The sequence below is a fragment of the Solanum stenotomum genome, chromosome 2 (genome assembly GCF_019186545.1).
Source record: "Solanum stenotomum isolate F172 chromosome 2, ASM1918654v1, whole genome shotgun sequence".
NCBI classification, from domain to species: Eukaryota; Viridiplantae; Streptophyta; class Magnoliopsida; order Solanales; family Solanaceae; genus Solanum; species Solanum stenotomum.
Window position 1 is genome coordinate 45,672,068 of NC_064283.1, and position 18,858 is coordinate 45,690,925.

The following is an 18,858-nucleotide window of genomic DNA, read 5'->3' on the forward strand; positions in this document are numbered from 1 at the left end:
CCCATTTTCGCCTGAACCTGCTGGAAAAAAAAAGGGCTTTGACCCCTCTTTGCCTTTGAAAACCTGTATATGCACCAAGTGTATATTTTTGTATATGGGCTGTATTAAAGGTGTATATCAGTCTAATTTCTTCGACACCATGTATGTCTACTTCTTTTCTTGTATTTCGACATTTTAGGACTGTATATCACTGCATAATGAGTATATACAGGCAGTATATCAATTTATAAATGCAATATCTCAGTCTATTTTTAGATTTCCAAAATTTGCCAAGGGGCTGACTCGAGATGAATAAAATGACTTCAAGCCTTTACGGCCCATTTAGAAATGCAAAGGAGAAAGGAGTCTCTGAGGACTCAGGAAATGTTCATACAACAAAAGAAAGAAGGCAAAATTAGCATATGAATCAAACAAAACAAATGAGACATAACTTAATTGAAATGAAGGCTATTTAAGAAATTCAAAACCAAGATACAACCAAACTCAACTATTGGACTAAAACAACAAATGACTTTTAAGAAAGACAAAACAAACTAATTCAACACTGACAAGAATTAACGAGATAACTTTGATACTACACAGTAACATATGCATATACTTGAACAATAAAATTTAGGGGGTCATTTAAGGGGGAAACAACAACATTACATTATAGGGAATATGTAACCAACAATCAACAGTAAACAAAAATATTGAGAAACAGAGTATGCTGCACCATTGACAAATAATATGTCTCATGCAATAATCACAATTAACTCTAGTAATGAAGTCTAATGATTCTAGATTATCATGCTAAAAGGGCAAAAAGTTGGAGGCTATAGCAGACCCAATCCTTTTAAGCAAAAGAAGAGAAACTGGTTACCTTAATACTAAACACATCAACATCATCACTCAACCTAACATTTTAAATACAAGCACAAATAGGTGTAAAAAAACATAATATTCAAGAGAATGACATTGTATAGCAATAAAATCGACTAAATGACTAAATTGAAGAACATGTGATACTCCTAATAGATACTTTAGGCCAGACAAAGAGGAGAGGGCTATTTTTTAATATCTAGGCAGTAAGATTAATTTTAGCTAAACCAAAGCATTTCAATAGAGGAACTACAAGCACAATATCATGAATTAAAGTCAAAAGAGACATAGACATCACTCAAATTACTCAAGGAAACGAAGGTAAAATGTACAAGATTAAGCTAACCTCGTTGAAAATCCACAAATCAAAAGAGACAACCAGGAACAAAAGGAAACACTGAAGAAGACAAAACAATATAGCCAACACATTCCAAGTATAAACCACACGAACATCCAAACTATTTAGAACAAACAAGACAGAGACTCAACCAACTTTAGAGAATAAAAAACGAATCAATGACTCCAAATACAAACCTATGATACGAAGAAAACTTCATTGATACTTGAGAACACATTGGGGATAAGAACCAAGGCAAGAAGAGCATGTGATTCAAAACAACATGGAAGTTAAACTTAAACAACGATAACCTGATTTGAACCTCTAATTGAGATAAAACATGAATAGCACAATGGTCAGTCAGAAGTTCCAACGGTAAAGGCAATAAGCCATGTATATTCATGTTCAAACCAAGCAAAATAAAGCCAAATAAAACCCAACAAAGATAGACTCATCACATGATACTCAAAATTACAGTGAAACGTAAATAAATAAGGAGCTATTACCTTTTCCTGGGCAACAAAACTAAGACGAGAACAAGCTATGAGTGACTTCACTACCAACTTCAAACTTCAGGAGCTCCTTTGAATCCCAGAAACCCACAAAAAAGGAAAGAAGAGTATATATTTAAGGTGTATTTCTTATGTGACTATTGCAGCTTGGTAATTTTTCTCTCTCTAAATTTTTGCCAGCTTTTCGAATCCCTAACAATGAAAAAGAAGGGGTTATTCATAGAAGATTTATAGGGTTCGTTTGGAGGAAAACGAGGGAAATTTCAGGTAAAGGCTAAGATTTGTTTGAAATCAAATTCTATCCAAAGACGGGAATATGCTTAAATCGAATCCAAACTCAACAAATTCGAACGGGAGAGAGGTGAGGTGGACGATCGATTCACCCCCACCCCCATCGTCCTCAAAATTCCACGCAGCTTAATATCAAGGCTGCAAGGAAAAAATCACAGGCTGGAATAGTACTATGCATATGACTTGTCGAGGCAATTTGAGACAACGACAAGGCGACCTGCGTACTACTATAGACATATCTGAAATCCTGTAAACGTTGTATGTTGATGAAGACGCCGTGAGTTCAAACACCCCCATTTATAATTAGTGTCGTTTGAAATTGTTGTGTTTTGGAATTATACACGCCATTCGGTTATGTCTATTGGAATTGTGGATTGCAATGTTACCGTTGGATGAGAATGTTGCCATCGTGAACATTTGATGTTGCCGTTGTCATTTGTGAGCTGCCATTTAAAGCTGAAAGCTTCTGGGTTTCTTTTGTTAAAGGGTAATTGGGCCGGGTCTTGGTGAAGGATTGGTTGGAATTGAACCGGGTTGCTGAAAGTTGAATGAAGCAGTAGTGGGCTGTTGAAAAATTAGGAAAAAAGGGCCCAAAATATGGTCCTTTAATGAATTGCAGAACATTGTTAGACTTGGCTAATATAATAGAGAATTAATTAACAATTTAGCCAAACAGTTTACAAGGTAACCAAAAGAATTGATTTTGGTAGATTGGACTGGAATTCAAATAGGTGCATTAATATAATTAATTTACAAGCTTCTTCATCTTAATGAAACAAAATAATTAACCTAATTAAAAAAACTAATTCAAAGTATAACTATAATTTAAACTACACTAAATTAATAAAACTTTTAACAAAAAATGTAAAATCTTTTTGAGATGATTTTTAAATATGTATAAAATATACTAATTACATACATAACTATATAAAACATATTTATTATTAAAAATATTATAAAGATTGACTATGATTCTTAAAAATAACTTGAAAAAATATTTGAATTTTATAAAGTTAATTATTTCAAATCGTTTGATATTAAAGAAGCTCGAAAGTTAATTTCTATCGTGGAGGATCAAAATTGGGTGTCAACAACTGTCCCTCATTTGATTTGGATTGATGAAAAAATATGAGGAAAATGAAATTGACGAATCCAATTTTGACCGACCGTTGGACTCGACCAGTTGAAAAGGAAATCCTTTAAGCCAAGTTAACCTTTGGTTCTAGAAAAGTGACAAAGAAGTCGAGTGTGAAAAAGAGGCTTGCAACCTCTTAGCCATGACTGTGGCGTACTTCACACCCATAATTAAGAGCTTACATAAACATAATTGTCAAAGATCTTGGTGTATTGTCACCCCGATTGGAAAGCTGCTTTCGGTGAACAGCAAAAATCCCGGATGCGAAACTAAAACAGATAAACCTAAAGAGAAACCCACATGCCTTCTAATAGGGGTGTAGTTTGATTGTGGTGGAAGTTTCTACTCAGCTCGCATCCTCAGAGTTTGATAATCCTTTTTGGACTATGTCCCAGTTCTCGGACCCACTTGCCGCATGAAGAACAACCTCTACCTTATCCCACTTACTCTCTCGAGCTGAGTGTGTGGGAGAAGGACTAGGGTTCACTCTCTCGAGCTGAACCTCATGTCGACCCGCTCCCACCAGCCATCAATTTAGTAGTCTTAGTTTTACGACCTCTCTCTCTCGCAAGCCGAAAACACAAAGGTGAAATCGTATTTGCAACTACAATTTCATTAAGTTCCACCACAACTACTAAAGGAAATCACATCTAAACAAAAATAAACCATCATCAAGCAAGACCCAACAGATATAATCTAACCCATATTCACAAAATCACACCCCAAGAATTGGGGTTTTAGCTACACATGTAAAAGAGGTAAGAATGTAACCAATCTCAGTTTCCTTCAATGTGTATGCAAGATTAAGTCTTAAAACAAGTCAAAAGTGAAGAATCCAAAAAACCCAAGTCCAAAATCTTGTAGTTCAAACCCTTTGAATCTTCAAGATCTTCAAAACCCTCTCAAAGCTTAGAGAGAATATTCTAAGTCTGATGTTAAAACTTTAATAATAAAACTTACTAATAATAATTTCTACTCTAATCCTAAGCTACAAAACTTCAACTAGTATTTATAGTTTTCAGAAAATGTGCTGCGAAGGATCACTCGACGAAGTTAGTCAAGATCGCCGATCAACTTGGTAATCCGCCCTTGGTAGGTTTCATCGTCGTCTTGCTTTATCCTTCAGTATTGTTGTGTTTTGGATCATTGGGTGACATAGTACTGCTTCACGAAACTGCTCAGCGACACGCCGACTGCTCCTTTTCACTACCGATTTGATCCTTTCCTTTAGGGCTCAACACACTGGAACAAAAGGCGAGGATAAGACCTTTTGGTGACTCGCTGAACGGGTTTGGTGATTCTTAGATCTTCATTTCTTTGTTCTTTCAGCTACTTTTGTTCCTTTTTGCTAAGTAGTGTCCATGCTTTCCCTCAAACTCTAAATACCTAAAACTTAAGGGTTTTCATCATATATTGAGATAAAATATGCATTTGAGGACACTAATTCTATCAAAATATAGCCCTGAATGAGTTCAATTTGTGGACTCATCAATGATCTATGAGCTATCGAATGAATTATGCTGGATTGAGTGTAAAGACATTCTTTCATCAGTATGAACTTAAGTCAAGACTTAATATGAACTCTGTGGGAATTAATGCTTAGCACCGAGTGGATATTGAATATGAGATGAAAGATTTTACGTTAATTGAGTCCGGCTTCCTAATGAAAGCTTTTACACTAGTTGAGTTTGGCATTCCAAATGGGTTCCTTTTACAGTAGTTGAGTCTAGGTTCCCAAAGTATGTCTCATGAGATGGAAACCTTCTACTTTAGTTGGGTTCGAGTTTCTAGTAGAATCACCTTATCCCATAAACTATGTGCCCCAATAGGTTATTTAGCTAGTGCATCCACCTAAGCTAAGAGTATGGTTCTACCTTAGGCAAGTTGATCAACCCTTTTTGGTGTAGGAGTCACCAGATTTGATGTTTGCTCACATGGCCTCATATCGGTTAAGGCTTATTCCCACAACAACAATATGAACAAGAATATGAATTATGAACTATGGTTATTCAAGAAGCTTTACATAGCATGGGTGAGATTTATGGGGTCTTATTCATGCATTGCACAGGTATGCTTTGAGGGTATTTATGATATGTTCCTCTTATGTTATGATGATCTATGTATCGATTATGCTTATGACTTATGCTTTTCCACTATTTTCATAATGATGTTTAAACTTTGTAAATTTCATGCTTTCAAATGAAATGTCCCTTTTAGAATGTTTTTAATATTTTTTTGCATGGCTGTCTTACTGCGTGCATTTTTGTACTAATGCCTACTTTTCCTACAGTTTCCCCAAGTGTAGGGTCCGGTTCTCAAGGTGATCATCGTTGTGGCTAAAGCTTGGAATTGCTTATTCTCCTAGCTTGTTGGTGAGTCCTTGTGATTTGGGGATGTATTTTATCTCACTGTAGTTCATTCCTTGTTTTTCCTTTTCATACTATGTTGTATGGGATGTGTCCCTTTACATTTAGAATAATGTAATAGATGGCTATGTTGAGACTTAGAGTCTAAACTTCCATCTTTTAATGAAAATTTTAGACTTGTAATGCATTTTTACTCTTATTGTTCTTTTGCTTAGGTTATGATATCCTAAGGGGCTAGTATGGAGTCCTTCGGGGTTCTATATGCCATGTTACATCTAGGGGATACCCCTGGGTCGTCACGAACTTGGTATCAGAGCACAAGGTTTAGAATGATTCTAGGATGATGTCTCAGAAGCCACGTCTAGTAGAGTCTTGTTCATGAGTGTGAAGCATGCCACACTTATGAATTAGAGACTACACGAGGTTTAGGAAATCTCACGTCTTCATCTCTTAAGTTGTTCCTTAGAGTTTGACTCTAAAAGATTTCCCTTTCTTAATCCTTCTCTTGTGTCTTCAGGATATGAATACACGAAGGGCTAATGCTAGAGGATGAAAGAGGACAATGTGCATCAAGGAGCCCCTCCCAAGCTCCTCAAGATCCGATTGATCCTTAGGCTATGTCAAATGTGGAGGTTAGATTGGCTTTTCAAATATTGTTCCAAGCTTTAGCGGGTCAAGCCAATAGAGAAGTTCTAGCTCCGGTGAATCCTAGTGTGAATTCAGCTGCTTTAAGTGTTAGGGATTTTGCTCGAATGAACCCTCCCTAATTTCATGGCTCCAAAGTTGAAGAGGACCCCCAAAGGTTCATCGATGAGGTTTATAAAGTGCTTGCTATTATGGGGGTATCTTTGGAGGAGAAGGCGGTGCTAGCCACCTACCAACATAAAGATGCGGCTCAAGTATGGTATGATCAGTGGAAGGGTGTGAGACCCGTAAGAGCGGGCCTGGTAGGATGGGAGTTGTTCAAATTGACATTTCTTGATAGGTTCTTTCCCCGAGAGTTGAGGGAATCTAAGGTGGAAGAGTTCATTATCGTTCGTCAAAGAATTATGAGCGTGAAAGAGTATTCCCTAAAGTTCACTCAATTTTCCAAGTATGCTACAATTATGATGACGGATTTGAGGGATAACATAAGTAGGTTTTGGATGGGCGTGTCTGACTAGGTAGAAAAATAATGTAGTACGACAATGCTCCATCATGATATGATATCTCATGTCTTATGGTGTACGCCCAACAAATCGAGGAATCAAAACTCAAGGAAAAGAATATGGAGGTGAAAAGAGCTTGAACCGGTGATGGGAACTTCTCCAATGCTATGTCCGATGGACAAGGTCGACCAAGGTTTCGACAAAGGTTTTCCAACCAAGGTTCCTGTAGTGCTCCTCCAAGGGTCAATAAGGATAGGGTGTCTACCCCTAAATCTCAAGGAGGTAATAGTAGTGGCTCTTACGTGGCTAGGCCTAATTGTGCAAGGTATGGAAGAAAACATGATAGTAAGTGCCTAGTTGGCAAGGATGGGTATTTTAGTTACGGGAAGAGTGGCCACAAGAGTTGAGATTGTCTAATGCTCAAGGTTAAGGGAAGAGAAGATAAACAAGCTCCTCCAAGCGGTTCAAACTCCAATGGCCCAAAGCAAAACTACTTTTATGCTCTTCAATCCCAAGGTGACCAAAAGGGCTCCCCAGATTTGATGACCGGTATGTTAAAAGTCTTTCTTATTGATGTTTATGCCTTGTTAGATCCCGGTGCTACTTTGTCCTTTGTGGCACCTTATGTGGCCATGAAGTTTGATATGCTCCCCGAAGTGTTATCAAAACATTTTTTGGTCTCCACCCTGGTTGGTGACTCGGTGGTGGCTAAGAGAGTCTATAGGAAATGTCCCGTTTCCTTAGCCCATAGAGTTACTTTGGTGGACTTGGTAGAGTTAAACATGTTAGACTTGTATGTGATTTTGGGTATGGATTGGTTGCGTGCATGTTATGCCTCTATCGATTGTAGGACTCTGGTGGTTAGATTCCAATTCCCAAATGAGCCTATATTAGAGTGGAAGGGGGGAAATTCTATGCCTAGAGGTAAATTTGTCTCTTGTCTTAAAGATGATCTCCAAAGGGTGTATTTACCATCTTGTTAGGGTGACAGATGTTGAATCCAAATCCCTTCTCTAGAGTTGATTCTCATAGTGAATTCCCTCAAGTTTTCCCTGATGATTTACCAGGTATTCCCCGAGCAGGAAATAGATTTTGGTATTGACCTTTTACCGGATACGCAACCTATCTCTAATCCTCCCTATAGAATGGCTCCGACGGAGCTAAAGGAGTTGAAAGAGCAACTAAAGGATTTTCTAGATAAGGGTTTCATCCGACCGAGTATCTCTCCATGGGGTGCTCCGGTGTTGTTCATTAAAAAGAAAGATGGGTCTCTGTAACAACCGAAAAACTAGTAGGTGAAACTAGAGCCTTATGTGAGAGTTTTAGAGTTTGATATGTGGGTTAGAATCGTAAAATGGCCTCCCGTACTTAGGATGAGGCGTTTAGGGGTTAAACGCCAAGAAACAACTCCCCAAGGACCAACCATAGGGTCCTTGAGGAGGACCCTAAAACTGCACCAAAAGATGTCAAAAAATAGCCCACTCAAGAAGGGGACCCATGCCCCATGGGGGAGGGTCGTGGGTCAAGGGGTTCAAGTTAAGCTCCAGGCCATCACCTACAAAGGACCAGCATGGTCCGTAGACCCACCCGCAGTCCGTGGGTCGGGGTCTCGTGGGTAAGGCAGTCATGGGGTCAAGTTGCTTTAAGTTGGGGACTTAGCGGTTAATTCATTATTAGTTAGGGGTTAAGTGGTGTAGTTTTATTAGTAATTAGAATACCTATATAAACCTAATAGACCTCTAAACTAAATAAATTTAGTCATTCTTCCAAGACACCAAAACAAACCCAATTCCTCCAAGAAATCCTTTCTCTTGAAGTCCAAGGATAAAAAAGAAGAAAGGTGAAGCTAGGGTGAAGAATCAAGATTTTCTCCTCAAATTCATGGTAAATATTCAATAAGGTATGGTAGCTCTTCATCTATAGGTAGCCTTCGCCGATAGAGCCCCTTCAAAACCCCCAATTTCAAAGTTAGAAAACCCAAAAAGTTAGGTTAGACTTTAATCTCATGGATTCTTTTCAAATTCATTTTAAATAATTGAGTTATGGTTGTTTATGAATAAATTGATGGTTTAACATGATTTTATGTTGAGTTCCTCAAGAATCCATTAATTCCCCTATTCTAGTTAGGGTTCCTTCCTACATTCTGGGTATTGTTGTATGTTGATCCAATTGAGTGGAGAATGGTTGATTATGATGTAATTGCATGATTTTAGTATGATTATACATGTATTCTTGACTAAGCTATGATTCTTAGGTTAAATTGATATAGTTTAGTGTTATGTAATGAAAGAGGAAAATTGAGGGCTTATATATGACCTTCTAAGATTGATGAACTTCTTTATGAATTTCTTGAGATTAGATCACCTAGATATGAATTGCTTAAAATTAAAGCTTGTAGACATGAATTGATTATATTAGGGCTTATATGATGGATTATGGTTTAGTGTTATTGAGATTGAGTTTGCATGATGTTATATGATTATAATTGGTTAACAATGAAGCATGTGGTTAGATTATCTTGAGAATTAGGTAAACATGATGATCATGTGAGGTATTGCTTGAGAGTAAGGCTTGTAGTATGAAGATGAATTTTAGGGCTTTAAGGGTAAAAGCTATTATACATGAGCTAATGATGTTAAGGCTTTTAGAGGGAAGCTATTATGTATGTTGAATTGTACATCGCATTATTGTGGAAATACTTTACCCACATGACCTATAATATGAGTACATGAAATTATGTATGTTGTAATTGAACTACTTGAATTATGACTATATCAATATCTAATATAGTGGATTCTAGATGTGTTGATTTAATGTGATCTATGATCCTTGAATGCAAGTTATGAGAATTATGCAGAATTGTGAAATTATGTACATGCTTTATGAACAGTTTGAGAGTGAAGTGTCTATGATGATGATATTTTTTTTTGTGTCATTGAAAGAACAATCTCACACACACTACATGCATGAACATGATTATGATGTAACTATGATATTGTTGAAAGGCTATGCTCATATACACCCTTACACATGACTATGCATGAAATGTACATGACCATGATTATGATGATATATTGTGTTGATTGAAAGACTATTATCGTGAACACATTATGAGCATGATGTGAAAGGTTATTCTCACGCATGATCAAATGAGCTATTCTAATGAAACAAGTTATGACTTAACAAGTACTCTATGGAAATTTTGTTTACCACTGAGTAGATAGTGTATATGAGATGGGAGATTTTATATTAGAGAGTCCGACTTTCCAAATTGGTTCCTTTTACGCTTGTTAAGTCCGGGTTCGCTAAACATGTATCTCATGAGATGGAAACCTTTTACCTCAATTATGTCCATGTTTCTAGTAGCAATCTCCCTATCTCATAACTATGTGCCACATAGGTCTTTAGCTAGTAGATCCACCTAAACTAACAAACTTTAGTCCTTCCTTAGTTAAGTAGGACACCTCTTTTCATTGTGGAGGCATGACACCGGATTCCATGTTAATCTCACATGGTCTAAGTCGGGTAAGGCTAATTCTCACCATGATGAAACATTAACAAGAACATGAATTACAAACTATGACTCCTCAAGAAGATCTAATTAGTGTGAGTGGGGGTATGAGACTTCATTCATGCATTGCACAAGTAGGCTTTGAGAGTGGTCATGATGTATTTCTTTTATGTTATGAAGATTTATGAATTAATGCATTCTAAATGTGGATTGTATATATGAATGGCTTTCCTTGATATGAGTTATTGAACATGAATGTTTCCTTGTCTATGAGTATTAACTATGGGTGATATCAATGCATGATAAGCATGACCATGGTGTCCTAAAAGTGATACTTAGTGTAGATGGGATTATGAGATCTTATCTATGGATTGCACAAGTATAACTTAGGGTAAATTATGAATTGGTTCTCTTATGACATGAAGATCTATGTATTTAACTATGTATATGAACCATGTCTTATGATAATTGATGTTTGCATTATGTCTATGTTGGAGGCTATGCTTATCATTATGTTGTTATCCTTTCTGCTATGATGAACTATATATGAGTTTCCCTATGAGTTACGCTTTCCAACTATATTTCAAGGATGATGTTCAAAATTAATATATAGGATGGTTCAACTAAAATGTCCATTTTTGCATGTTTTAAAGGTTTTTATGCATGGCTATCATACTTTGTGCATTTTTGTACTAACCCATATTTCCTACATTTTCCCTTAAGTGTAGGGTTGCCAATATCGAAACTATTGAATATGAGATGGAAGCTTTTACGCTAGTTGAGTCTGGCTTCCCAATGAAAGCTTTTACACTAGTTTAGTCTAGCTTTCCAAATGGGTTCCTTTTAAGCTAGTTGAGTCCGGGTTCCCAAAGAATGTATCATGAGATGGAAACCTTCTACCTTAGTTGAGTCCGACTTTCTAGTAGCAATCTCCTAATCCCATAAACTATGTGCCCCCATAGGTTACTTTAGCTAGTGGATCCACATAAGCTAAGAGTATGGTTCTACCTTAGACAAGTAGAGCAACCCTTTTTGGTGTGGGAGTCACCGGATTCCATGTTTTCTCACATGGTCTCATGTCGGTTAAGGCTTATTACCACAACAACAATATGAACAAGAATATAAATTATGAACTAAGGTTACGACCTCTCTCTCTCGCAAGCCGAAAACACAAAGGTGAAATCGTATTTGCAACTACAATTTCATTAAGTTCCACCACAACTACTAAAGGAAATCACATCTAAACAAAAAAATAAACCATCATCAAGCAAGACTCAACAGATATAATCTAACCCATATTCACAAAATCACACCCAAAAAATTGGGGTTTTAGATACACATGTAAAAGAGGTAAGAATGTAACCAATCTCAGTTTCCTTCAATGTGTATGCAAGATTAAGTCTTAAAACAAGTCAAAAGTGAAGAATCCAAAAAACCCAAGTCCAAAATCTTGTAGTTCAAACCCTTTGAATCTTCAAGATCTTCAAAACCCTCTCAAAGCTTAGAGAGAATATTCTAAGTCTGATGTTAAAACTTTAATAATAAAACTTACTAATAATAATTTCTACTCTAATCCTAAGCTACAAAACTTCAACTAGTATTTATAGTTTTCAGAAAATGTGCTGCGAAGGATCACTCGACGAAGTTAGTCAAGATCGTCGATCAACTTGGTAATCCGCCCTTGGTAGGTTTCATCGTCGTCTTGCTTTATCCTTCAGTATTGTTGTGTTTTGGATCATTGGGTGACATAGTACTGCTTCACGAAACTGCTCAGCGACACGCCGACTGCTCCTTTTCACTACCGATTTGATCCTTTCCTTTAGGGCTCAACACACTGGAACAAAAGGCGAGGATAAGACCTTTTGGTGACTCGCTGAACGGGTTTGGTGATTCTTAGATCTTCATTTCTTTGTTCTTTCAGCTACTTTTGTTCCTTTTTGCTAAGTAGTGTCCATGCTTTCCCTCAAACTCTAAATACCTAAAACTTAAGGGTTTTCATCATATATTGAGATAAAATATGCATTTGAGGACACTAATTCTATCAAAATATAGCCCTGAATGAGTTCAATTTGTGGACTCATCAATGATCTATGAGCTATCGAATGAATTATGCTGGATTGAGTGTAAAGACATTCTTTCATCAGTATGAACTTAAGTCAAGACTTAATATGAACTCTGTGGGAATTAATGCTTAGCACCGAGTGGATATTGAATATGAGATGAAAGATTTTACGTTAATTGAGTCCGGCTTCCTAATGAAAGCTTTTACACTAGTTGAGTTTGGCATTCCAAATGGGTTCCTTTTACAGTAGTTGAGTCTAGGTTCCCAAAGTATGTCTCATGAGATGGAAACCTTCTACTTTAGTTGGGTTCGAGTTTCTAGTAGAATCACCTTATCCCATAAACTATGTGCCCCAATAGGTTATTTAGCTAGTGCATCCACCTAAGCTAAGAGTATGGTTCTACCTTAGGCAAGTCGATCAACCCTTTTTGTTGTAGGAGTCACCAGATTTGATGTTTGCTCACATGGCCTCATATCGGTTAAGGCTTATTCCCACAACAACAATATGAACAAGAATATGAATTATGAACTATGGTTATTCAAGAAGCTTTACATAGCATGGGTGAGATTTATGGGGTCTTATTCATGCATTGCACAAGTATGCTTTGAGGGTATTTATGATATGTTCCTCTTATGTTATGATGATCTATGTATTGATTATGTTTATGACTTATGCTTCTCCACTATTTTCATAATGATGTTTAAACTTAGTAAATTGTATTCTTTCAAATGAAATGTCCCTTTTAGCATGTTTTCAATGTTTTTATGCATGCCTATTATACTTGGTGCATTTTTATACTAACTTCTACTTTTCCTACATTTTATCCAAGTGTATTGTCCGGTTCTCAAGGTGATCATTGTTGTGGCTAAAGCTTCGAATTGCTTATTCTCCTAGCTTGTTGGTGAGTCCTCATGATTCGGGGATGGATGTTATCTCATTGTAGTTCATTCCTTGTATTTTTTTTCACACTATTTTGTATGTGCTGTGTCCCTTTTCATTTCAAATATTGTAGTAGATGGATAGGTTGAAACTTAGAGACTAGACTTCATCTTTTATTTTTGGAAAATTTTAGACTTGAAATGCATTTTTACTCTTATTGTTCTATTGCTTTTGTAGTGATATGCTAAGGGGCTTGTATAGAGTCTTTTGGGTTTCTATACGCCATGTTACATCTAGGGGGTACCCTTGGGTCGTGACAATATGTGAAGACCTAAATTTGGAGTCCTCCTATAGAGAATTTACCTAATTGGAATATAATTATTAGCCATACGACGTATCGATTTCTTCTGCTTAAACATTGCATTCTCATGATAAGTCTAGTTTCCAAGTACTTCTTTATGTCAAAATACTATGGAAACCTATATGGTTCCGCTTCAACATGTGAACAATGAACATGCTGTTCTTTTACCTCTATATCCAAGAAATCAATATATCTTGTATCTACATGTTTGATCATTGAGGCAATGGTGGCAAGAGCATCAGCCAACTCATTATGTATCCTCGGAGTGTGTCTGAATTTAATCTTGCAGAATCTTTTGCACAACTTCTATATATACTGCACATACGATGTGATCTTTGGGTTTTTTATGACCCACTGTAACACCCTGTATCCAAAAAAAAGGCTAAATAGCAGTTTTCTAAAAGTTGCAGGCGCCTAACCACGCCGGCAACCCATGACACGTGAAAGGAACCACGGATCGTAGGTGTGGTCCGTCGATGGTCTGCCTGAAAGTGGTCTGAGGGCACAGAACCATGACCTGACCAACAAACCATAGGTCAGACCACGGTCTGTGCTTGGGGTCGTAGTCCAAGAACCCAAGTTTCAACTCTCTGATGATCAACGATGGTCCACCAGGACTGGTTGTAGGTCAGACCATGGTCCGTCGACTGGGTTAGTTGGTGGTCAGTTGACAGTTATTTTTAAGGGTAGTTGGGTCTTTTCCTAATTTATTAGTTCCTATACTACGCCATTTTTCCTATGTCTAAGACCCCTATATAAGTGTTTTCAACCCCCAAATTAGTCAATTCAATGCATTCTTCCAAAATTTAAAAAGAAGATCAAAACCAACTCTCCAAAATATTCTCTCTAGAACTTGAAGAAGAAGAATAAGGATTCATCCAGGGTTTCAAGTCAAGGTTTCAATTCCTCCATTGAAGATAAGAATTTGGACATGAGGTATGGTAGTTTTCATCCATGAATTCCTTTCATTTATGGAGTTCCCAAATTTTTCTATTTTCAAACTAGAATTCCCCAAATTTGCTAGGGTTTTCCTCAATTACCATTGGGACTCTAGATTATTAATCTAAAGGATTTAATTACGTTTTAATATGTATGAATTGATTATTTAAAATCGTTTTATGATATTTCCCTTATAAAACCATGTAAACCCCCATGTTTTCCAAATGGTGATCATATGATGTGGGTTTTATGAAAGAGGAGTTTTATGAACTAAAACATGATATGATAGAATCACATGAATTTATGATGAAATCCCTATATAATCCTTGATTTCCAGATGTGGTAATTGAAAGTAGGCTTTGAACCTTGAAAGGGAAAAGTATGAGTTTATGCATGATCTTATGAAATCCATGAAAATGTTTAAGGATGCTTTGAGAGTAAAGTGTCAATGATAAAGTTGTTGTTGTGTTGTTGAAATGATATTATCATTAACACGTACAACCATGATGTGAAAGGTTTTCTCACATAATAAGGATTCTAAGATTGAAAGGTTTTCTCATCTAATTGAATCAAAGAGTAAGAGCTATCCTAATGAAAATAGCTTGGATTGGTTATACAAGGATACCTTTCCATGGATAATGAGAATGAGTAAGAAATGACTATTCCGTGGGAATTATGGTTAGCATAGAGAGGATATTGGTGTGAGATGGATGCTCTCTCGTTAGTAGAGGCCGGGTTTCTAGAAGCAATCTTTTGAGATAGAAGTTCTCCCGTTAGTGGAGGCCGGGTTTCTAGTAACAATATCTTTATCCCTTATACTATATGTCCCCATAGGATGAATATCTAGTGGATTCAGTTAAGCTAGAAGTTCATTGTCCTTTTTGTGGCAAGTAGGATAACCCTTTTCGGTGTGGGAGACACCAGGGGATCATGTTATAGCTCACATGGTCTCTATGTTGGATAAGGCTCATTCCCACAACAAGATTAATAATTAAATAAGGTTACTTTAAGAAGTATCGCATGTGAGTTTAAAGGTTTGAAAGATGATGTTTGTTTGCATTGACCATGGTTTTATGAATTATGTTTTCTAACCCTTTTATATCATGTTTTAACTTGATCAATTGCATGTCATGAAATGAAAAGTCCCTTTTATCATGTTATAAATGTTTTTATGAATATCTATCATATTTGGTACATTGTTTTGTACTAACTCATACTCTATCCTATATTTTACCCAAATGTAGGGTTCGACTGATAGGTCCCAGTGTTGTGACTAGAGCTTGGATTTGATTGATTCCCGAGCTTGGTGAGTCCTCATGGTTCGAGGACAAATTTCCATTTTTTAGTTCCTTTCATGTATATCTCTTTTGGATATGATGTCTAGGCTAAGCCCAAATTCATTCTATTGTACTAGATGGCTATGATGAGATAAGTGTTTTTGACTTTCGCTTTTCTTTTATAAAAACTATTGCACTTTGGATTATTGTTTTACTTCTATTGTTCAGTTTCTTATGTTATGAAAGTTAAGTGGCTTGTATGGGGGGTCTTATACGCCATGTTACATCTAGGGTGAACCCTTGGGTCGTGACAAACTTGGTAATCAGAGCACAAGATTTAGAATGGTCCTAGGATGTCTCATAAGCCACGTCTAGTAGAGTATTGTTCATGAGTGCCAAGCGCGCCGCATTTATGAATGAGAGGCTACAAGATGATTAGGAAACTCAACTTCTTTAATTACTCTAAAGTCATGCCATAAAGTTTAACTCTATAAGGTGTCTCTCCTAATCCTTATCCAATGCTCTAAAGGACTTGTCTACTCGAAGGGCTTATGCTAGAAGAAATGTGAGGGAGAATGCGGAACAAGAAGCTCCTCCTTAAACTCCGGTCGATCCCTTGGCCGAGCAAGTTAAAACTGCAGCGTTTAGGGCACCTTTTCTAGTGTTGGCTAAAGCCATGATGGCCCAAGCCAATTGGGAGTTTGCGGTTCCTGTGAACCCAAATGTGGGTACGGAGGCTTCTAGTGTGACGGACTTTACAAGGATGAATCCTTAGGAGTTTCATGGTTCTAGGGTTGAGGAAAATCCTCAAGAGTTTATTGATGAAGTCTACAAGGTATTGATGATCATGGGAGTGACACCGGTGGAAAAAATGGAGTTGGCCACTTATCAATTGAAAGGTATGCCTCAAGTGTGGTACAACCACTGGAAAGAAGGAAGACCGAAAGAAGTGGGTCCTTTTGAATGGGAGAAGTTTAAGGCTGCCTTTTTTGATAGGTTCTTTCCCCTTGAGATGAGGGAAGCAAAGGTGTTTGAGTTCATTAACCTTCAACAAGGAAGTATGAGTGTGAATGAATATGCTCTAAAGTTCACACAATTTTCTAATTAAGCTCCAACAATGGTTGTCGATTCTAGGGCAAAAATGAGTAAGTTCATGTCGGGTGTGTTAGAAATGGAGGTCAAAGAGTGTTGTACCGCCATGCTCATTAATGACATGGAAATCTCTCGTCTCATGGTTCATGCACAACAAATTGAGGAGGAAAAGCTCAAGGAAAATTCTAGGGAGGTAAAGAGAGTTAAGATCGGTGATGGTAATTTTCTCATGCAAATTCTGATGGACATAGTCGTCCTAGGTTTCGACAAAGTTTTTCCGGTCAAGGTTCCTCCGAGGCTCCTCCTAAGTTCAACGAATATAATGTGTCTTACCCTAAGCCTAAAGGAGGTGATGGTGGTGGATCTTCATTGCCTAGGTCTACTTCTACTAAGTGTGGAAGGAAGCACGAAGGTGAATGTCTAACCGATACCGATGGTTGCTTCGGTTGTGGTAAGAGTGGCTACAAGAAGAGGGATTTCCCAATGCTTTTGGCTAAGGGAATAGAGGGCAAGCAAGATACTCCTAGTGGTTCGGGTTCCAATGCTCCCAAGCAAATCTGATTCTATTCCCTTCATAGTTGTGGTGAACAAGAGGGTTCTCTTGATGTGGTTATCAGTATGTTGAAAGTTTTCCAAATTGATGTTTATGATTTACTTAATTCCAGTGCTACCTTGTATCTTGTAACACAAAATATGACTATGAGGTTTGATGTTCTTCCTGATGTGTTGTTAAAACCTTTTTATGTCTCTACTACTGTTGGTGATTCTATTGTGGCTAAGAGGGTCTATAGAAGATATCATGTTTCCCTGTCCCATATAGTTACTCTTGTTCACTTAGTAGAGCTTGACATGCTATATTTTGATGTTATCCTTGGTATGGATTGGCTGCACTCTTGTTATGCTTCTATTGGTTGTAGAACCCGTGTAGTAAATTTTCAGTTTCCAAATAAGCTTATCTTAGAGTGGAAAGGGGGGAATTCTATGCCTAATGGTCAGTTTATTTCCTCTCTTAAAGCTAGAAAGATGATTTCTAAGGGGTGCTTGTACCATTTAGTTAGGGTGAGAGATGTAGATTCTGATACCTCTACTCTTGAGTTGGTCCCCATTGTGAATGAGTTTTCGGAGGTGTTCCTAGATAATTTACCCAGTATTCCTCTCAGGTGGGAAATAGACTTTGGTATTGACCTTCTCCCAGATAAGCAACCTATTTCTATTCCTCCTTATAGAATGGATCCGCAGAACTAAAGGAGTTGAAAGAACAATTGAAAGATTTGTTGGATAAGGGTTTCATCCGATCAAGTAAATCCCCATGGGGTGCTCCAGTTTTTTTCGCTAGAAAGAAGAATGGTTCTCTTCGTATGTGTATTAACTATCGTCAGTTGAACAAGGTAACAATTAAGAATATGTATCCATTTCCAAGGATAGATGATTTGTTTGACCAACTTTAAGGAGCAAGTTATTTCTCTAAGATTGATCTTCGTCGGGTTATCACCAATTGAGGGTGAAGGAAAGTAATGTCCTAAAAACAACTTTTAGAGTCCGATATGGTCATTATGAGTTTTTGGTGATTTCGTTTGGTTTGACTAATGCTCTGACGACATTTATGGATTTGATGAATAGGGTGTTTAGACAATACCTTAACATGTTTGTGATTGTGTTTATTGATGACATATTTATTTACTCAGGGAGTGAGAAAGAGCATATTGATCATTTGAGGATTGTATTGCAAATTCATAAGGACCAACAACTTTTTGCAAAGTTTAGCACATGTGAGTTTTGGTTAAGGTCTGTAGATTTTGTTGGCCATATTGTTTGAAGCAAGGGTATTGAGGTAGATCCTATTAAGACGGATACGGTCAAGAGTTGGCCTAGACCTCTATCTCCTTCGGATATTAGAAGTTGCTTAAGTTTGGCCGGTTACTATAGAAGGTTTGTTGAGGGATTTTCTTCTATTGCCTCTCTTTTGACGGACTGACTCAAAAGAAAGCTAAGTTCATATGGTCGGAAGCTTTTGAGAAGAGTTTTTAAGAGTTGAAAGATAGACTTACTTCCGCTCAGGTGTTGACTTTACCGAAAGGTAAGGATA

At 37.2% G+C, this 18,858-nt stretch overlaps 1 protein-coding gene across 1 annotated transcript in view; it reads left to right on the plus strand.

The window, feature by feature from the left end:
* The window catches only part of LOC125856025 (uncharacterized), a 28,396-nt gene extending 11,063 nt beyond the window's left edge, over positions 1 to 17,333 (plus strand). The window contains exon 3 of the mRNA XM_049535628.1: positions 17,024 to 17,333. Within this exon, the coding sequence (XP_049391585.1) occupies positions 17,024 to 17,333 (310 nt within the window). The remainder of the gene's footprint in view (positions 1 to 17,023) is intronic.
* The last annotated feature ends 1,525 nt before the right edge of the window (positions 17,334 to 18,858 follow it).